General features: G+C 36.0%; 1 protein-coding gene across 2 annotated transcripts in view; it reads right to left on the bottom strand.

The window, feature by feature from the left end:
* The window catches only part of vps50 (VPS50 subunit of EARP/GARPII complex), a 122038-nt gene that overhangs the window by 48603 nt on the left and 50298 nt on the right, over nucleotides 1-23137 (bottom strand). For both annotated transcript variants that reach the window (XM_079441954.1, XM_079441955.1), the window contains exons 12-16: nucleotides 22048-22188; nucleotides 12408-12543; nucleotides 1871-1962; nucleotides 1676-1770; nucleotides 1182-1280 (exon numbers count right to left, since the gene is read on the bottom strand). In XM_079441954.1, the coding sequence (XP_079298080.1) occupies nucleotides 1182-1280; nucleotides 1676-1770; nucleotides 1871-1962; nucleotides 12408-12543; nucleotides 22048-22188 (563 nt within the window). The remainder of the gene's footprint in view (nucleotides 1-1181; nucleotides 1281-1675; nucleotides 1771-1870; nucleotides 1963-12407; nucleotides 12544-22047; nucleotides 22189-23137) is intronic.

Below are 23137 nucleotides of genomic sequence, written 5' to 3'. Positions count from 1 at the left end.
ATTGGTTTGCGATATATCATTACTATAGCAACTGATGCAGATGCAATACAGACCACAAAAATCAGATTTCAACACTTGCACAAGGACAATATTGAGAATCAGTCAGATCAGATTTAAAAATCAAATCCAATTTGCCAGCAGTGTGAACAAAGCCCCAGATGGTTATTCTCTCATCATTGTAGTCTAGAAATCTAAACACATTTTCAGACTTGAGTATTTGACAGGTACGTACTTGAACACATAATTGTTTTTTACAACCTAGCTTTTAGATATATTCAAGCACAAAGCTAATATAAAATGGTCACAATTGTGAATTACATCTATCACAAAGAGGGTATGATGGAGTTACATCACTATATCTACATCACTTTTCATATGTAATCCTATGTGGCCTTGGCGTTGCTAGTGCAATGCTATATTTAGAGCTACAGGAACACTGAAAACATCCAGATTTTTTTAGGCATGTTTGCAGTGTTAAATCATTTGCATGTTTAATTAGTCAATTCAGCACTAAAACAGCATGAACAATTAAACAACACTATCAGTGGCCACAATACAGTCCTACAGGAATAAGCACTTAAACATGGAAACACATTTTTGGACTTTCATCATGCTGAAGTCAATGGGTTTTTTTATGGGTTTTTGGTTAAATGTCTCTGGTTAGCTCAAGATATTTTCACATTTTGTTCTACAACATAAAACTTTTATGTGGTCTTGACAAAGGCAGTCGAGGGGCTAAATGGGACTACTGAGCTTGTTGGGGACGGGGACATTAAGCACCAACATGCCGAACAGGTAAACTCATCAAGTCCCTTTTTACAGTCTCATGGTGTTTTTACTCAGACTCTTGCAAACTCAAAGTTTCCAAATTGTAGATTTTAAATAAAGATTGAAAGAGTTATTGGAAGCTTGATAGAGGTGACATTTAAGTCATGCGACTGTGACGTAGTTTGTTTATAGCCAACCTTTAGCTTTTTACATCTGGCAATTGTATTTAAGCTCCAAAAGGAATTTTAAAAGTTGATAATTTCATGAATATTATGCTGATGAATAAATTGTGCAAGATGCCAGTCACAGAGCTTACAGTCTGCGAAAACCTTACAAAAATACATAATCACTACAACACTCTATTCATTATTAGTGAATCCCGAGGTCAGTTTGGCAATGGGCTTTTATCTTACCTGTGATAGTTCTTAAAGTAGTTTACACTCTGTCTCTTAATGGACTCTTGCAACACCTCAGACTTGCTGCCACAGAATTCCTCTCCCACCTGCATCAACCTATCAGTCAGCAAAGAAAAACAAAAAACAGACAAGAAAAAAATGAAGTAGAAAGTGGCTCACTCTTCTAATTAACCCCAAAGAGTTACTTCACATCACATGTCCCAGCGAGGGCAGAAAATGGCGCTTCTATTCACACAAGCTAGTGACCCCAAGACAGGATCAATACAGAGGGCTGTGGTTTCACACACAAAATGGCCTTTTAATTGAGCCTTGTTAATGGGGATGACCGCACTACCCCTCTTGTTGAGGAACAAGCGGTTTCATTGATGCCCCCTGGCCCCGTTTTCTCTTTAGGGGAGTTTCTCATGAGGCAGAAGGGATGGTGGGGGAAACGGTGAAGTTGGTCTCCGCAGGCCAATCCAATTAGCACTAATGAGGAAGTTGGTCCCTACCTGCTGACAACATCCAGAACCACAATGAAGTCGTCGTACTTGAAGTTGGACACGTCTGTTCCCAGCAAATAGGCTTTCACTTTCAATTGTACGTCCTGGGGGCAGAGAGTGGAGGGTGAGAGGGCAAGTCATGAAGCTAATAGAGGAACGGAGAACAAACAGAGAAAGAAACAAGTAAATGAGCACACTCCCTACCTGCCAGATCCGCGTTAAGCCATGTTCCAGCTTCTTTTTCACATAGCTGCGGCCCACGGTGGATTCGTCTGAGCCCTCTGCGCTGGAATCATCTACAAACACAGGATTCACAGCACAGTTATTTTTAAAAGTAGCTAATACTACGGTATACTCATTATACACCATTATGACAGGAGCTCAGGTTAGTCTGATACAGTTTGGCACATGATTTCATCATTTTGCACAGTATCTTCAACCAGGAACCAGGATTTTCTTATAAAAATTGACTCCAAAAAATTTACTAAAATTATGAAATACTGACTAAATGTAAAGGACATTTTCATCAAAAGCAGATTTCTGGTGGCCAAAACCAATGGAACCAAGAACCATCACAAATTGCTCAAATGTAATGTTATTAAATGTAACAAATCAAATGTGGTTGCAAACAGCAAGCGCTCCCAACTCTTTGGCAGCTGCAGCAATGACAGTCACGATTACAAGGACCTTGACCCTGAAATTTCTCAGTGCTATGCTAATACACTAACAATGACATTCTCTTACAACATGGGTGCCAAATATAGTCCATTTTCCTACTTTGTAGCTTCTGCAAGTGCCTCCCGGCAATAAGGACCATAGGGAACCGGATAGCAATAATAGAACGTCCCAAGTAAATTTCAGGATTGTTTCCAACTCCAGTGAATGTCAGAAACACTATGAAACAAATTCAGCCTAAATGTGTTCAGTGTTAATGCTATCCAGTCAAGAGGAGGGTAGTTTCTCTGTCAAATTTGTCGTTTGATTAGTATTCAGACAAAATTTTGGTTTTCAAACAAACCGTGTTGAATTTTTTTTCATAAAATGTTAATCAATTAAGTTAAGTTAATAGCATACTTTAATTCTTTGAATGTACCAATATGGTTAAACCCAATATACATTCCAAAGATTATAACCTCATTAAATTACATAATGCAATTAAATTTGGCCCTGCATGAGGTGTATTGATCCTCAAACTATAATGAGTTTGACACTCCTGTCTTAAAATGATCAGACTGATAACAAGCTCTTCCTGCAACAAAGCAGCTGTCACTCCTCATCAGGGGAAGTGTTCATCCTGACATACCAAAGTGAGTTTAATCAAAGAGGACACCTATCAGAGTCATCAAAATTGACCACCTAGATGTGCATCATCTATTCTGACAGAAGCTGTGCCTGTTATGTAACATGCACTGAACTAAATTGAAACAGGAAGCTCAAAAAACTTCTGCGTCAGTTCATTGTGAATTCATAGAGCTGCTTTTCATTGCTTTGGTCATTATGCATCCACTCTAATGTAAAAAGAAGGATACTTATGATGAGAATGATGATATGACCTGCAGAGATGAGCACAGCAAGAGATGAGTGTATTAGGAGCGTGAATGTGGGCGACTGATCTTAATGTCTATATACGCACAGCGTGACAGAGTGACTAAATACAAAAGCCCTTCAGGTGGGATTTATTCTGGACTGATACTCCAGCAGGCTCTTAGTGATACAACATAATTATCGTGTCATTGATGAGCAGATTATACAAACAGTTCCACCTCAGCACTCTCGCTTTAAGTCGTCTCTGGAGAAAACAAACAAGCATTTACAAATGAACCTCTCGTGCAAAAAGCCAACCTGTCTGCCTTTTCTTGCCAAAGACCACTAAACCCTTCATACTAAAAATGTTGCAGGTTTGCCAAAGCCAAAACTTTGCCAAAAACAAAACAAACAAGATAAAACGTACAACACTAAACACAAAACAAACATGATGCAAAACAACACAAAAACAAACTAACAAAAAACAAACAACACATTACAAAGCAAACAACAAAGCTAGACTAAACAAAAAACAATACAAAAAAAAACAAAAATCAAACAAGAAATGAAACAAAAAGGCACAGTTTGACTGAGAACCTTAGCATATTCACATATAAAATTTCTAAATAGAGAAAATAGAGTGGCTAAAGTCGATGTGTAGTAAACGAGTGGGACGTTCATCAACTAAATAGTTTTGCGTCACACAATTCTGAAAACTTAATTGCGAGCATTATCCCACCCCCTGACATATGACGTTAACAGTTCTTCTCACTTGCTTTCAAAGTTTGGCACAATTCTTCACTCAGGAACCACCTTTTCTGTGATAGAAATTTGCAAAGTGGCATTAAGCAGAATCATTGTGAGGTTAAGTTGAGAGAAACATTGGTTCCAACATTTTTAGGAAACCATCCAGAATAATTCCTGATTGGGCACCAGCTTTGGCACCCTATTGGTGGAAAATGGGTAAATTAAGCTTTCTTTAACAGTCCCAATATTTGTGCCTTGTTTCAAAGAAGAGCTCAGCGCCAGTGATTGATGGGATTTTCAGCGGATGCTCAGTGCGGCCAGCAGACGAATGTTTGGCGCTCAGAAAAGAGAGCTTTTATATAGGGAAAGAGTGTTTTTATATAACAGCACTTGGTTAAACCCCAGAGAGACACCGTCATCACTCAAGAGCTGTGTCTGTGCAGGCTTCACGTCATCTTCGTACCACTGGGGAGAAGAAAATAACTTGCACAGTAAAAACAAACCAGCTTTAGATTTTACAGTAAGTGCATGAAAAACATGTATACTTTAAAAAGCTAGATTTGCATCATGCTTCAGTTCACACGCTCACAAATCCTGTCCGGCTTTAGTTCTACAGATCACGACTTCAGCTGCAGAACACGCAGAACATTGATATTTCACAGAAGCTAAATCCACAGAGCTCCAAGCTGCCTTTACCCTTTCCCTCGCTCATAACATGAAAGATTTTATGAAGTCCCTATCGCTGGTGGGAACCTTCCTGAATCCCTAGGGAAAAGCGCATTCAAACTACGTATCAGAAAATAAAACGGTCGGTGTGTGAGCAACTACCACCTCAGAAAATCACATGACAGCAACCAAACAGTTATTTCTAACCTCCTAAGTTTAATATCTTCCAAATGAACAAGGATGGGGGGGGGGGATTAAACCCGGGTTGAAATGAAAAAAAAAAAAAAACTTCCTATGACACCTGGTTCATACAATTATGATATCAGAATCAGCTCAAACGCTTACGCTCAGTGAAGTGTAGGGAATACTGAGTGTGCTTAAATGTACAACCTTACATGGATTATGCTTGAAAACCCCAACAATGTATAAAGTACTTTATATGCAAATGTAGCATTGTTGGTCATAGGTCAAAATAGGCATTAAACACATACCTTTGAACATTTCGATGTAAAAAACAAACATGATTCCAATCACAGTACATACTATTTTTTTTGTTTAGCTAATATGAGATATTACCATGCATCTAAATAGACTCATTGATAAGAAGATAACACCTGATTCCTGGAATGACGGCTGTACAGGATGTTCACTGTCAAACAAACGTTTGGTGATTTTAATCAAGGATGCTCGACATATAACCTCATTACATTGACATTGTGAGCAGTAGAAGCTGCATTAACAGTTCAAAAGAAATTGCGACCTTGGAGCAATGAAGAGAACAGACCATTTCTTTCTGCTCATGATTATATCTATGCATTTGTCCAGAAAATGTAACAGCAGGATCAATAACATGCCATTTAACGAGTGACAGTCCCATGACAGAAAAATCGTTTTTGCACCCAGACCTTGACCTACAGTGAGGTCTAAGTTGCATTATTACTAATATTAATATAATAATTAATTCAAATCCATAACCAAGTCATGTAAAAGCTGGAATGTAAAAAAATCTAGTTAAAATATAATAGGGGATGGTCAAAAATATTTATAATAAAAAAATAAATCTGTAAATAATTATGCATTATTATGCAATACATATGCAAAAATTGACATTTAAATATGATTTCATAATGTAACAAAAAAGGGAATGATATATATTTTTACATTCATTTATGGTCTCCAACATTTGGATCCTGCTGTCTGAAATCTAAAACATCCCACTTGAACCTCTCCATTTAAATGTAATCAAAGAACCTCTAAAAGGTGTTTCTTTATTTGTCCCACAATGTACAGGCTGAAAAATGAAGTTCTTTTCTAAGCTCTTTTCATTAAACCTGCAGGATCGGAGCTTCTGGAGCCGAATCAAAGAGCTCCTTGGCTCCTGACAATAGAGTTGGACTTTTCCCCAATCATTTCAGTCCATGAGGTGTGCAGCTATGCAGAGCCACAGAGTAAATCACTGCAAGCCAACTGCTGGAGAGGACAAGAAAAATATCATCTCCCTGGCAGCGGCTGCTCACACTCACACACACACACACACACACACAAACCGAAGCGGAATGAGCGCACATTCACTCCCACACAGTCGCACACAAACAGGCAACAGCACATTGTAGAGATTTCAGCATCCCAGGGAATTCTTTGGAAAGGAGAGGGGCAGACTAGCCGGACAGGCCGTTCAAGGAAAAATCAATGAGGTGAGGAAAATACAGAACATGAACCGAGCAGCACAAGAAGCCAGAGTCCTCTCACTAATGATCGCTAGCACGCAGGAGTTCTTTAGAGCACGAGTAATGAATTTACACTGGAAGCAGACTGCGTCTAAAAGTGTCTTTGTTTTGACACACTGCCATCCGCACACACTCCCTTACATCTAACTGAACTAGGACCGTGGAAGAGGAACATGTTTGTTTTACTTAGCTTATCTGAATTGTTGGAATCATTGTTGGAAATAAATGGTTTCTATTTGATTACATACACACATGAACACCACAAAAATACTAAAACTAAAATAGTGTAAAGCAACCTAAAAAGAAAAGGAAATAAAAAGAATACAAAAAATCACAAATGCTTGAAAATTAAATAATAAAATAAATTCTACATTTAAATTAAGGTTTTAAATATCATCACAAAGCACCTTATAATTAAAACATCCAAGTCTCTCATGCTCACCACGGCTACATTTATTTAATCAAAAACACAATAAAAGAGTAGAAATAATATTGTGAAATATTATTGCAATTTTAAACAACTTTTTAATTTATTCCTGTGGTGGCAAATTTGAAATTTTAGATTATTAAACATTTATTGTTAATAACAATATTATCAATCAAAACAGTTGTGCTGCTTAAGATTATGGTGGAAATTGTGACTTTTTTCATTAGTTTTGATCAATTTATTGCATTCTTACTATATCTTAAAAATATAATACATGTATATATATATAAATCTGACTCAATCCAATTTTTTGAATGGAAGTGTATGTATTATACTACCATATACTAATGTGTCACCTTTGATTTATGCCACATCAGCATGAGCTTTTCTCATAAAATATTCAAATCATGTAAATAACGAACATGTGCAATTACTTCAATTAAAATTTTATTTGATTGACAACTCTAATAACTCTAATATAATGTCTACTCTAATAATATGTCATGTGCAACTCCTCATTGAGGCTTATCTTCTCTGGCAGCTCTTTATTTACAGTTTATTCAGGAGGGACATCAAGGGTAAAGCGACATTGATTACTCATAACCTTTCTTCCTGGTAAATCTGAAAGGATGCAGGTGTACAACTGTAATTCACTACGAACAGCAGGAAATAGGCTTCTATAAAAAGATGGTCAATCGATTGTCAGGTTTCTTATTAAAAGCAAATTCAATTTAAAATAATATGATAAGGAGAGGCACAAAAGAGATGAGCGGCAAAAAAACAACAACAAAAGTTTTTGACCCAAGCTGACAGGACGGTCTGACAACCGGAGGCCTAATTTTTCAGCAGGAATTAGAGCTAAGCAGGATGGGGAGTTATACAAGTAAATCACCATTAGTGGCAAATTACGTTTGCCATAAAATAATCAAAAACATTTTGATCACATTAAGAACATCGCACCATTGTTCAAAACACGTCTTCTCAGGTCTAAAAGTGATTCAGGATAAAGCATAAAGTTTAAGAGGACAAAAAACCACACATTGTTCCTGTGGTGTAAACACACGGCTAGGAGAGAGCAAGAAAACCTGACCTTCTCACACTAGAGAAACCTGCGTGAAAACAACAAACTTTGACTTTAGGAAGACCTTTGACTTTAGCAAGTCAAGTATCAGGACATTTTTGACTTCCAAGCTGAAAACATATATCCAAAGAACAAACAAACCACCCTTTTCCAGCTAAGAAATACGTAACTGCAGCCCTGCTTTCTTTAGTCTTAAAGTGGTGATTGAGTGCTTACGAAGGATCATCCAAAAGCAAAAATCATATGGTCAGTCTCTCCAGTAAATCTGTTACTGGACTGAGACATGAGGGAGGCATTAAATACAAAAACGGCTGAAATCCTCACTTTGAATGTCCTTGTTCACACTTGATAGTCTCCAAATAAAGACAAATGGCTGAATTGTTTAGGAACAAGAGCAATGCATGATTTACTACCTTGTTCAGAAAAAGCATCTTTCCCAAAGTTCCCAGTTGCTCCATTCCCACTCAACAGAGCCAAAAGCAGGACCTTCAACCAAAGTTACAACATCTTCGTCCCTTCTTACTCAAGCACATATACGCACAACCGAAGACGAGCAGCTGTGCTTTCCCATCGACACAGACACAATCAATCTAAACTGCGAACCGAACCCCAAAACCGATCCAGAGAAAGACCCTGCCAAATCAAGGTCTAACTTGCTTTCTAAAGAATTACTTTTGACTGGTTTTTCCACACATGGTTGTCAGTGATTATACAGCTTGTGAAATTAGATAGCAAAGCAAGTCACAGGCCAGCGGAGGCAATTTACCTGTTGATAGCTCTGGCAGCTAAGAAGAGGAAAGTAAAGTCATCTTGACATGGACCAAGATGAATACTGTACGCAGCGGCACGCAACAAGAGGTGTAATTGTCAATTTCACACAGGGATTGGTGCATTATTCTATGCTACGGACACACATATGAAGTAAAGCATATCGGTCTCCTGATATACTGCGCTCACTGCAGAACAGAATATCAACTAGAAATATGTAAATAAATTAGATGTTTGAATTTTCTCCAAGATCATTACCATTCACCCTTTTAAATGATGAAATGCAATCTCATATTTAATACCATTAACTAATCTTTAAATGAAGCTTACGGTAACACTTTATAATAAATTTCAATTAGCTAACATTAGTTAATGCATGAGGCATCACAAAATAACAATGAACAAAGATTTCACAGCATCTATAAATTCTAGTTAATACAATATAACACAGGTAACACCTGTAATACATAGTAATCACCAAAGAAAATAATTTCCATTATTATTTCAAGCAATTATTAAGTAATTTAATATTGTAATTAATGTTAATATTTCATCTTTTAAACACTCCTGGCCTGGTTTACTTCCGTTGTACAGTAATTACACTATACTGTAAGATTGTTTTATTTATTTACAGAATTAGGCTACTTTCTGTGGTTATCAACACTGTCATAAACGCCATCAATAGAGGTCAACATGTAATTGAAAATTCAGGACTTTACTGTAAAATACATAATCAGGTATTTAAAAATGAGTGTGTCAGCATAGCATAGATTGGCCTTCACTTTTCCCCACTTTCTATATGTCAGTACATTTCAGTGTGTCACTTTCCCAGTCGCCCACGAATAATTATGTATCCTCATTTGGAAAGCTGGTTCTACTGATTGGGTGGACAGCCCCTGAGAATCGGTGGTTAACAAATTTAGCATATTCCATGTTCAAGAACAACGGCTTCTTAGGAGTAGGTGGCATTAATACAAAACTGACAAGTTTAGTGTATCAGCCATCAAATCCTAGGAAATGCATTCATCCGTTCTGCCATTGACGGAAGGTTAAAGTGCCCCCTCAGGCAAAAGATTAGTCAAGGACACTACTGTATTTTGATCCAATAAATGCAGCCTTGGTGAGCGCAAGAGACTTCTTTTAAAGAATTTAATAATTTACACGTCAGGCTTTGTGGGTGAAAAAGGAATAATTTAAGCCACCTCATAACATCTTCCTAAGTAAAAAATAAACCTCAGCTATGTGGCGTAACTGATGACACAAGCTAAAATTCTTGCCTATCCTCAATAAGGCCAGACACTGAAACTGCTGCACTGTCACAGTGTCCTCTGCTTTTCCATAGCCTACAGGCCTGCAGATTAGTGCAGTCACTTGAACGTGGGAAAGAGGGGGGAAAAAAAGAACTGAAAGAAACGGGCAGGAGATGAGAGAACACCTTAAGAATATAAACCACCCATCAGGGCTGGAAAAACAACTGATGACTAGCAAGCACTCAATCACAAATGATTCTTGAACTTGATCTGTCAAATATCTCAGGCTAAATATATACAAAGGAGGATAACAACCGAGTATCAGCCTATAAGATTTTTTTATTTATTTTATTTTTTGAGAGAGAGTTCAAATTAGGATGCAGTTTCTCTATGGCAAAGAATATGAATTATATGGAATATGATTATATAGAATATGAATATGAATTTTTGACTTGTTTCTCAGTCAATTATTCCACCACCTTAAAACAAAATATATTTTATAAGCAAAAAAAAATTCTCAATATAATTCAAGATATATTTTCTATGAATTCTGCTTCAAGTAAATTCATATTTAAAAAAAAAAAAAAGTTTACATGTCATGGCTAAGGGAGTCAAAAATACTGATTATTATCATTTTTTTTTGCAGTGTAGACAAGGCTAAATTATATATTAAGATTAATAAAATCTTAAATGTATTTTGTTTAGTTCCATTGGCAGACTTTCCACTTGTTTAAACAAAGCTTGCTAAATGCATTTTATATTATTTTCTAAAAGCCATTTTGGCAGAGTATATCTGAAAAATTATGACTATGGAGGAAGTAATTGTTCTTTAGAGGACTGATGTGGAGAAAAGTACTAAAATGTATATATTATTCACTTGAGTTGTAGCAAATATGAAAAATAAACGAATAGCATGAAGAATAAAAAAAAAAAATACAATGCAAGTACAAGACAATTCTAAAGTAGTACAGAGCTGTCCCTAATTTAATATTTATAGAAAATAACCACAAACCCATCATTACCTACAGCAACAATGCCTGTTCAGTTAGTAGCATTCCGTACACTTCCTTCTGTAGGGGTTATTAGGGTACTTTAGAAAGGTTCAATGAATTTCCAATGACAGACCTAACCAAGAACAAGCACCAATCTGTTTCAGCACTGCTCAGTGACTGCTTCAGAAAATCGAAGCGGAGGCAAGACAAAAAGGCATACGTTACAAACTACACTGCAGCTAGCTAACGGCTGAGCTCCTTTCAATTACCTGCTCAGTCTTCTTGGCCACTGCTGTGGCACACAACAAAAGCCATTTCCTCTGAATACACAAGGCAGGACCTTACACTATAAAAGCACAAATGCAATGCTTATAAATCTAACCATCACAGGTAGTGAGCACCCTAATGAATCCCCAGCTCTTTCTAATAAAACTGATTTAGAGTTAGATATAAAGGAGCCAAAATACAGAACAAGTCACCTCCAGACAGTTTAGAGAAACACAAGAGAACTCAGAGAGTTGCATCAGCAGAAAGATGAAGCACAGATGCCAAAGAACATTGAAAAAAAATACTATTACTGTCAGAGATGATGCATAGCAGTCCACATGACACGTTACATCAGAGTTTGACTCTGGCTTGGGACATTTACAGATCCTACGCCTCATATTTTGTCTTATCTTTCCCCACTTCTACCTATACCATTACAATCTCATTAAGTAATTAAGTAATAAACAAAGTTTATATCAAATTTAATAAAATATTAAGAGAAAATGTCATTTTCATTTAATTTAACTTGATGTGCTATACATAAAAATCACAATACAAAACAACAACAAAATTACTAAAACTTAAACTAAAATAAACATTTCAATTAAAAATCAAATATTAAAAATACTATTATAGCATCCCAATGATACTAAAACACCACTATATGATATATAATTGTCTAATTCCATTGGCAGGTTTTAATTGTTTATCTTACTAAATTTACTGAAGAAACTAGTTTAAAACGAAAAACAAATCAAATCATGCAAAGTAATATTAAATTTAAGGTACAAGACTAAATTCATATATAGTTTGGCTAAGGTATTTTATCTTGTTTAAAGGATGTTTATACTGAAAAATAAGACCAAGATACTGCTGAAGGATTTTTTATTATTTTTTTCAAATGTCAAATGGACAAGAGGCATTATGATAGGGAATATGGAGTGTTAATATTTCAGCCAGCTTGAGCCTGATATCTGATCAGAGCTACTGATTGTATCATGGGAAGTCGTTTTGATGCTCTGCTTGGTGCCATTGTTGTTATTGTTCTGCTTTCACTGACTATCTCTGCATGACAGCTCTGGCCCAGCATCTGGAATTGTGCCTTGATTGTCAGCCAAAAAGTATATTACTGGCACAACATGTCATTTTGAATCTTCTGAATAGTGTCATTGGTAAGACTGAAATAAATTGCTGCCTTTTGTCACTTTTATTATATTCAAAACACAGTTTACCCCCAAAAAATGAACACATGACTCTTTACAGAGGTGCCAAGAGTGACTGATTTTGCTTACCCGCACCAGGAGTCGCCTCTTCTTCTTTGTAGTGCTCATCGTGCCACTGCATGGTTAGATGGTAACTGAGCATCACCTCCCACAAGGCCTTGCAGAGGTCGGTCAAGCAAGGGATGTAGCTATCTGTGGTAATGTGCTGGGGTGAGAAAGATAAAAGAAAAGAGCTTCATTCTCACTGTTTTGATTTCCACAAGCCCCTACAGGTTCAACAACAAAAACAGAACAACAACTGATTTCAAAAAGTAGTGTCAACAAAGATATACAGGAAATTATGGCATGTGACACTGAAAACTGGTGTTATGGCTACTGAAAGTTCAACTTTGCTATCACAGGAGTAAATTACATTTTAAAATATATTAAAATAGAAAACGGTTGTTTAAAATTGTAAAAAAAAAAGAACTTTTTTACTCCAATAACAGTATATAGGCTACATATACTAAAATAAGTAAATTCACGTAAAATTAGCAGGTGACAAAAAAGACCCTGCATGCATTGAAATGGACATTACAAGCAGAACTGATCCCAAAAATGAACTGAAAATGAACATGGATTTTTTTTCCCACAACCTTAAATTTGTACAAATAAATTGAAGACATCTGAATACTTTGTAAATATCCATAGACGCTCTAAAAATTCAAATCTCAGAAAAAAGACACTAAAGATCTGGCGAGGAACCCCGTTTAGTGTGACTATGTGTCTCAGATGTGTCCTTAAATCTAGCTGAAGAGACATTTGGAAAACAGTAAATCTGACATCGAGGGAGCATGAATACACCAGAGATAATGATTGACCTGCTGTGGACCTTAATGAATATTTACCATGCGATAAATCCTTCAAAACCTCTGAGAATCTCTAGCATTCCTTGGAACGCTATAATTAGAAATAATACCATAGAGACAACAAAACAAGCTCCTGTCTGGGATGCGAGACTGTACATCAAATCGGGAGGTGGGCTGTGTATGAAGTAAAATACAGTTTGACTCAACTTTGACTTCGGTGACAACAGCGTTCTCAGAGGAGCTGACATACTTCCTTTGGTCAGTGCGATTTGTGGCCGGGAAAAGCTGACATAAACTTTGCCGTGTCTAGAACCGCTGCCGACTCATCCATACATATATTCATCATTGCTGTCAGCAATGAGATGCTGGAGCTATATCACTGCCTTTTCTTCTTAACCAAGCTTGGAAGCTACAAACTGCTGGAGCCTGGTAAATTACGATCGGCCTGAGGCTCGCCAAGGCTGTTTTTGAAGGCAAGGGAATGGCACATAGCAACACAGCCTCCAGCTGTGGAAAAGCTAACAGTTTTTGCTCTTTAGTTACAATTTATGTATTCCCGTCATCACTTTTTACTACAGAACCAGTGTTGCTTCAAGGCTTATTTGTAAGTTTACCAAAGGACTCTTTAAATTCGGCTCCACCACAGAAGCCTTTCAGCTTCTGATTGTCTTTTGCCAAAAATGTACCTAATCAACGGTAACGGCACATAGCAACACGGCCTCCAGCTGTGGAAAAGCTAACAACTTTTGTGCTTTAGTTACAATTTATGTATTACCGTCATCACTTTTTACTACTGAACCAGTGTTGCTGCAAGGCTTATTTATACGTTTACCAATGGACTCTGTAAATTAGGCTCCACCACAGAAGCCTTTTAGCTTCTGATTGTCTATTGCCAAAGATTTAGCTAAAAAACTTTTCTGAAGCTTTACTTAGGATACGATTGAGGTCACTGCGCAGGAACTTCAAATGTGAAGAACATTTATATAGCTAATGGCATAGTCATGTTGCCAGTTCATGTTTACAGACTATGAAAAAAAGCATAAAATGAAACATTAGTGCGGGAAACTATCAAATTGAATTGTCCACTAAATCTTGAGACCGAGGAAAACAAAAATGTAGCACAACTTTACCTGCTATTAGTTAATAGTAGTATTTACGATTTGAAATTCAAACAGTGAAATTCAATACCTGTGCTAACTTGAGATTCAAATTCTATAATATTAAATATTAAACCTGTAGGTAAAATGTAAATATGCACTATGCATTTAAATACATATGTATTTAAAGCTGCAGTCCGTAACTTTTTTGGTTAAAAATGATGCAAAATCCATTTTTGAGCAAGTACATAACCAGCCATTGTTCAAAACTATCGCCTTACTTTAGCTCGATTCACAACGATAACCTTGTAATAAAGTTTTTTTTAATTTGAGTGGTACGGGTAGGTTTTCACAGGAAATTTGAGCATGCTGCTGCGTCATTAAGTCACATCTGCAATCACAAAGAAGTTGTCCCGGCTTGTATGCTATATTGCACACGAGGATGCTGCAGGTGACGGATCGTTTATAGCCTTTTCTCACAGCAGCTAGAATAAATGGCAGAATATAATCCAGAAAGGTCAAAACGACAATCATCAGTGACTGGAGATTCATCTGTAGAATTTGTACTGAGAAGTGGCTACAGAAAAAAAGAGAATGCAACCAGGCCATTGCTAAAACAAGAACAAATATCGGCAGGGCTTTTGAAAGGTGGCATGAACTCCGTGTTTTGAATGGTTTTAAAATGGACGCAGAGATGGCGTTTGTTTCTGCTGGACAGGCAAGACATTTCAATGGTTCATTAGGTAATTAGGTAAAAGCAGCACATTTGTTCGCTTAATCACTGGAGTCTCTTAATGTTGTGTTTTTTTGTCGTCTTGCTATGTTCATTATGATCAAATATTTATTTATTGATTGATTTATTATGATTATTTTATTTATTTCTTTTAAAACTATTTCAGTTCAAACTAAATTATGAAAAAGTTATTAAATTATTATTATTTGAAGTGGATACTAGGTTCGTAAATATACAAAATGTTTTGTTACATTAGTTTTGTATCTGACAAAGATGAGTAGTATGCCAGGAAAAAAAAAAAAAAAAACAAAAAAAAAAAACACACATTCTTGAGAAAACAGAAGCTCCCAAACATAAATGAACACTTTGATCACATTCATTAAATTGAATTCCTTGATCCATAAACTTGTTTCAGCCCTGTTTTCACCCAGTACTCAAGAACCAGTGTGTCCAAAAAAACCCATCAATTGCTTCCCTCTGTTTTGAGCGACACTTAGTCAAGACTACAACTTAAAAATCACACTCGTTGAACAAATTGAGACTTTAAAAACAAACAATCAAATGAATAAAACACTCATTCTCTTTTGTATTCACATACTGAGACACAATGCGACCTTATCAGAGTGGCTGCAATAAATCTAATTAGACCTGTGCTGCATACAGAAAAAAGCTTTGGGCACTTAGAGGTGATTCATCACTTACGGTAATTCTGCAGTAACAGATAAACAAGCTCATATGAAACCATCCCACACAACTCATTACACTAGAGCGGCTCCGACTAATGCAATGAACTGTGGCTCAAGTATACTGAAGGAAATGCGTAACATTGCCAAAGCTGCCAAAATGAAATACTCAAAGCCGAAAGCAATAATTATATGAGCCATTCGTCTCATTTGAAGTTGATTAATTGTTTTGGACAGCTTTATCCCTTTGAATAAAGTTGTATGGCTGCAATCATTGAGCGTACCACTGATCCAGTGGTTACTACACAGGAAGTATAGTATTCTAATTGATGACTAATGACTCCTGTAGATGAGCAGAGGGAAAAGTCAGCCATCTCATTCAAACAATCAATCCGTCAACCTCTGCAGATGACTTCCTGCTATTGGGATAGAGGCATTGTTGCCTGGCAACTGAGCGTTGGTGGAGAGAAAGGATGATAAATGTCTTTCTAATCTCAAAGGAGTCTTATTAGACAGACAGATGGACATTTATAGCTGATATTTTGATAAGAACGTTTCACGCTTTGTATGGGATTCAGGCAGGTGCACAGAAACGGATTCAGGTCAGTGACTTCATTCAATGGTGAGGTGGGAATTACATCTGAAAACATGAGAAAGTTCTTTCATGTACTCTTGATTTTTTCCTCCCTGTAGTCTCAAAGACATCACTGAGGTTATTTCAGAGCTAATCGTTATTTGCTCAGATAAAGAATGCGGAGTACAGTCCTGGGCAGCAGAGGTGACCAACTTTCTAAATACAACCAAATCATACCCATTGTCAAATATAAATGTAGTAAATATCTTAAAAGTGCCGAAGAAGAAAAACAAAGTGAGGGAGAATGTGCTGCTGCCGTCAGCAGGCTGTAAACGTGAAGTCAGCAAATCTCTGTGGCGTCTTCTCTATCATAACCAAGCTCAAGAAGTCACACCACAGATAGCAGAGCTGGAGAGGCTCAGCCAGGATCAAGGGCTTTCTAGTTCCTCAGGAACAGGTCACATACTATTTGTAATATTAGGTTACTTTTTTTAGATATGCGTTTTTATCTTTTTTTGCTGTTAAATGTCATCGCCAGGCCTTTATTTCATACACCCACACACTTTTCAGAGCTACATCTCAAATGGCTTAAAAATCCTTTAAAGTTTTATAAGGAAGAGCATCAACCAATTATATTTACATGCATCAATATAATATTAAATGTGATGCAAATGTCAAAATGTATTATTTTGCATTATGCATTATGGTAAGTATTTTCAGGTCATTACATACTGTGGAAGGAACTGCATTAAAATGTCATTATTTTTCAAAAATTTGCCCCTGTAATTATAATGTGTGTAAAAAGAAATTTAAGCAAGCTGAGACATGCATTTCCAACACTGTTTAAGTTTTGAAATGAAACAAAGATTATTGGAGTATGTTTTACAACAAAACTATTTCAGATTTTCGACTTCAAAATGTCGTGTTTAATTTACGTGTTCCGTACCATGGGTGCAGCAGGCGCAGTGAATTTACTAGCAATTTCTGTGTGAAGGTTGTTTCTACATTTTTTTTTTTTTTCACTGAATGAGCCTGGGTTGGATTAACCACAAACACAATTACATATTTATCTGATTAATACAGTAATGATGGTTAATCTTCCCACATGATAATCAAACAAAGGGAGAGTAATTAGTCTGGTGCAGGATTGGTGCATAGAAAATAGATCAGGATAGACCTAAAATCAGCTTTGGAAATCTCTGTGTGCTATTCAAACTTCATAGCACAGAATAAGAAAGACAGCAAGACAGCTCAGAAGATAATTGCTAAAGCTATTAATATAACTAGGGGTGGGAAGCAAGAACCGATTCTCATTCAAAATCCTTTTTTTTTTTTTTTAATACAGGATTCAAAGGGATTTCATGACGATCGGTTCATTTAACAATTCAGCAGCGCACAACACTGCTATAATCTATAATGTAAATGCATACAGCATGACTGCTTCAGTGTAATATGCTTGTGTGCTGATTCTTTTTAAAGACTTTTATTGCAGCCATGCACAAACAAATTAAATAAATAAAAACTCTAAAAAGGTTGCAAAATCTTCATGGAGAAAATGTTATTTCTGAAGCGAAATTCCACATCACATGGCATCTTATTTAAATGACTAGATTTTGTCCATGTAAGAACACCAAACAATGGTGATTATGACTGCTCTTCAGTCAATGAGACTGATTCCTGAACAAATGACTCCTTTCAGCTGGTTCATTTTAGTAAATTAAAAACATACAGCACAATTAGTCTGATTTCAAATCAAATAATTCTTATGATCTGGTTCTTTTTAATCAATCAAAAGCAGTGCATGACCAGTCAGTATAGTCTGATTTTCCAAACAAAAGTACTGTATCAAAAACAAAGTACAAGCACTGACATTTCCAATCACGGGACACTTTTGAGTACTTTCTTTTTAGTAAATTAAATGTTTAAAACAGAAACTACTTTACTAGAAGAGATCAGATGTGCTAAAACATTAACCACATTTCAGTTCAGACTCAAAACTCATCCGTTTAGCTGTGCATTTATTGAATGAGCACTGTGGTACGTCCAAACTGATTACACTGCATTTTATGTATAATCATTTTCTATTTTTAACTGTTTTAAACTCATTTTAAATCAATTTCTAAATCATTTTAAAATTATTTTTTTAGTGAATCAAAATCAACAATGTAGTTCAAATAAATAACTCTTACAGTTCTTGTTAGTGAACCAAAAATATTCAGAGCCAAAAGTGTAGTCTGTTTCCAAAATGAACAACTATTATGAGCTAGTTCTTTTTAGACTAACTTACTAAACCAAGTTATCAATCATGCTTGACTCAAAAAGGAATCAGAATAGTTAGAGGAGACAGACTCTACACAAACCACCCTTAAACTATTACAATGCACTTATTTTCCAATGCACACCCTGTTAAACATTTATAAATTGGCGTATATGATGCATCATACTGAGATACATCAGAATAACCTTTTGTAGAGCTGGACAGCAGGGTTAGAGATGGAGAGGGAGGTAAAGAGAAGCTGATGATTGGCACACTCTCATACAGTACTCCTGTTCATCTGCAAGGTCAATAACCACTAGGGTCCATCGAGAGCTCTCCAAAATAAAAGTGTGAGGGATTCACTCATGGTAAATACCACTGATACTCAGCTATAACGTAACTTGCAGAGAGTGCACCATTTTTAACATTTGTTTTACCTTTGTTGATGTTCACAAACAGGGCCTTTCTCACTTCTGTTCATCTACCTCACTCATTGCCCAAAGCTGAGTAATGGAGAGCACAGGAGATCTCTGAAGGGATGGGATAACGATAGTTTCATGTAAAATTCATGTAGCGCTCTGCATTATGATGTGACCTTTGGAGCGTTCCAGTTACGCTGCATTTTAATTCCCACGCTGTGGTTCAAAGTTCAGGACTGAAGTGATTGTCATTAGCATACCTCTCGTCGTGTTTACTTTATGACGACTAGACGCTCAGGAGAGTTTGAGAGCCGGAAGGATGACACATTGTCCACGGTGCTTAAGACAAATTCATTTGCAGTGTTTGCCTTGCTGTGAGATGAGACGACAGACAAAATCTAGGAAAATCTGTCTTGGGGCAAAACCCAGATACAGGAGTTATTCTCTTTTCCCTTCGGAGGTTCAAAGGTGCCACCGTATCCAGAAGGGAAACTGAAATGAGCAATGCTGCATCTGATTGAGAAAATACTGTTGTCGTTTTTAGCATGTGTTTCAAAGCAACGTCTCAGAGAAGGAAAATCAAAAGATTTTATCAGCTGAGCAGACACCTCAGGCAGCGTCAACCCGTGTCTGAGTGTTAAAGGCACAGCACATGTTGCTAAATTTCTCAGTGCTAATATATGTATATGGCCCACACAAGCATTCTCATCGGACTGGGTGTCAAAGGAAGACATCAAACCAAGGAGGTCGGGAACACTTTTCATGTTTTTGATTTACATTCATTTGATGAAAAATACAGCCAATATTATAATATATACAATATGAAATAACCATTTTCTATTTGAATATATTTTAAAAACTAAATGATTCCCTGTCATGTCAAAGCTGAAGTTTCAGCAGCTATTACACTAGTCTTTAATGTCCCACGATCCTTGCTCATGTGCTCAAGAAACATTATGATCAAAGTTGAAAAGTGAATTTTTTTTGCGGAAACAATGATCATTTTTTTTCAGGATTCCTTGAATAGAAAGTAAAAAAAATTATAATAATAATTTATCTGAATTTTTTTTGTACCAATTATAAAGTTCTCAGTGTCACTTCTGATCAATTTAATGCATCATTGCTGAATTAAAAAAACAAAAAACACAATCATTTCTTAAAACAAACAAAAAAATCTTAGTGACCCCAAAATTTGGAACAGTAGTGTATAAACACTCAAGAGGGGCAAAAAAAAGCTTCCTTTCCAAATCATTCACTTACTTGGCATTAATGCTAAGCGCATTGAGTTCTGTGCAAACATCTGTTGATCGTACCAGCTGAACTTGAACATAAGGGCTATGTTTTACCTCAGATCAGCAGATATAACAATATTCCCTTCTGACACTCAAATATAATACAGCCAGGTGCAGCTAAGCCTACACCAACTATTTGAGCTCTGTGCCAATAGTAGGTTGTAGAAAGACTCCATACTCTTCAACTCTAGACGTGGAATATGATGTGCATATTAATTATAGAGAAATGAAACCAGAGCTATTATGCTTAAAGTGGTTTGAAAGTGAGTTGAGTAAATGTTAAACAAGCAGGAAAAATGGGGAGGAAAAAAATCTGTTTTAAACAAACTGAACAGCAAAAACCTGTTAATGTGTCAACGACAAACAAAAATTGGTAAAACTTTATTTTGATAGACCATTTTCGACATTCTACTAGCAGTAAGTAACTTTGGAACTACATGTCGACTAGCAGTCATTAGAGTATTAGTAGGCTGTCTGTTGAATATCTTCTAATACTTTATTTTGATGGGTCCACAACATACAACATACTGAGTATTAGAAACTTTGCAAGTATGTCAACTTATTCTACTAACCCTAAACCTACCCTAACAGTCTACTCTGAGAGTTAGTAGACATGTAGCTGCAAATTAATGAGAAGTAGTTAACAAGCAGTTGACATGTAGTTACAAAGTTACTTGTAATTAGTATATAATGTCTAAACTGGACTATCGAAATAAAGTGTAACCCAAAAATTCCCCATGATAACGTTCTAGTTTAAAGCATGTGCCAAGTTAATACAAATACGTCGTTGTTTCTGAAAGATATTTTAAGATACTTTTATTCAACAAGGATGCATTAAATTGGTCACAAAAGCTTTCTATTCTAAATAAATGCTGTTCTTTTCCACAAAAAAATATTAATCAGCACTATTCACAGCACTGATAATAATAATAAATGTTGCTTGGACATCAAATCAGCATATTAACATGATTTCTGAAGGATCATATGACACTGACGACTGCTGAAAATTCAGCTTTGCGTCACAGGAATAGATGTGCATCATAGAAAGGGTTTATTCAAGAATGAATTGCTTTTTTTATTTACTTTTGAATGAAGAAATAAATTCAGCCTCTATTCAATTCAGATTCAAAGAGTGCCATGTCATTGACCCACTATAATAATAATAAAGAAAGAAAATACAATTTTACATAAATTAATAGCTATAATCTTTCAGTTTAATATAGGAATAGTTACAAATGAAATAATCATTATCGGTAGTGCTCCATCTACTGGATGAGCTTAATTTTTTTATCAATTATATAATCTGTATATAATGTAATATCATATGGTAATAAAATGACCCAGAAAAGATGACTGCAATTTGGTTTGTGATCTAAAGGTTCAGTGCATCTATACAAATGCAAATGAGAATTTTAGTATCCAGGCTGAAGATGTAGCGAGACCGCAGTTTGTGGTGAGTAGCTATAAGGAGCTTGGCAGAGACTCCACTTTTTTTCTGTTAACTCAAATGAATTGCTTCATGATTTGCTCATGAATGAGATCGCCTGCCCCGTTCACCACGCAATACGTTTCCCTCGCTACAGCTAGACAAATATACGTCATTTCCAAAGGCAGGAATCAAACCTATTTTACGCCTGTCTAGAGCACAATGAGAATGAAATCAATGAATGATTTCATGCTCAAGCAGTGAATTTGGTTCACAGTGACTTTTGGAAGTGACCTCTGTTTGTGTTGGCCTAGTTTATCTGATTTTCTCAGACATCCATCAACAGGAGGTATGGGAGAATGGATGGAGAACAGGCATACCGTGCAAAGGTCCTTGTACTGCATCTTCTGGAACTTGGTGTCGGCATTGCCCGCGCACAACTCTACGTATCCCAGCACCACCTGGAAGACAGTGTTGTGGATGGCCTGAGTGAAGTGCATGTGAAGTTGATCCATGGCCGTCTGGGGAGAAAGAGGAAAAACAGGAATGACAGAGTATACACTGGATCATTTGTAGGAAGTGTTATTTTTTTATACAGGATTTATTTATTTTTTTACAGTATATTCACAAAGGCATTGATAAAAAAAAAAAATCAATATTAAAACCTACCAATCTTTTTTGCATTGCCCAAAGTTATGTTTAAAGTAACACCTCTGTATACCTAAAACCTGCTGTATTGACTGTATTGACCTTTCTCCAAAGAACTGCTTTGAAGCTAGCAGCTTTTCTTTCTCTCAACCATTAGATGCTTTCACCATCACAAAAAAACAAGCAAAGCAACACATAAATAATATCAAAACACAAACCACAGTAAATAGATACAGAAAACTACAAACTACTTTGAAGTGTCCATGTACATTTTTCTATTAAAATAACCATTAAATGACTTTTATACAGTCTGATTTCTTCCTTAGTTATTATTTTTGTCTTGTTTTCCATTAAAAATATTTATAGTAAATATTCTTAGAACAAGATCGGTTTACTTGAGATGTAAAATTTTACAATAACTTGCTTCAAGTTATTTTTTTTTTTTGTATTTATCTATTCTTTTGGACTTCCTATTCATAAAAGAATTATGAAGAATCACCATATTAGTATAATTTTTGAAGGATCATGTGGCTCTGAAGACTGGAGTAATGGCTGCTTAAAATTCAGCTTTGCCATCACAAGAATAAATTACAATTTAAAATCTATTAGAACACAGTTATCTTAAATTGTAATATTCCACTATATTGCTGTTTTACTATATTTTTGATCAAATAAATGCACCCTTGGTGAGCATTAAAAAAAAATCTTACTCTGAACTTTTCAACAGAATATACCCATACTGGACAAAATAATGTTATATTTATGCTTAAAGCAAGGAAGGAAAAACAGCTATGGAGTATGTTTGTTTGTGTTTATTACCAT

Source organism: Barbus barbus (genome assembly GCF_936440315.1).
Source record: "Barbus barbus genome assembly, chromosome: 19".
In the NCBI taxonomy this organism is placed as follows: Eukaryota; Metazoa; Chordata; class Actinopteri; order Cypriniformes; family Cyprinidae; genus Barbus; species Barbus barbus.
This window is presented reverse-complemented; position numbering and strand designations above follow the sequence as displayed.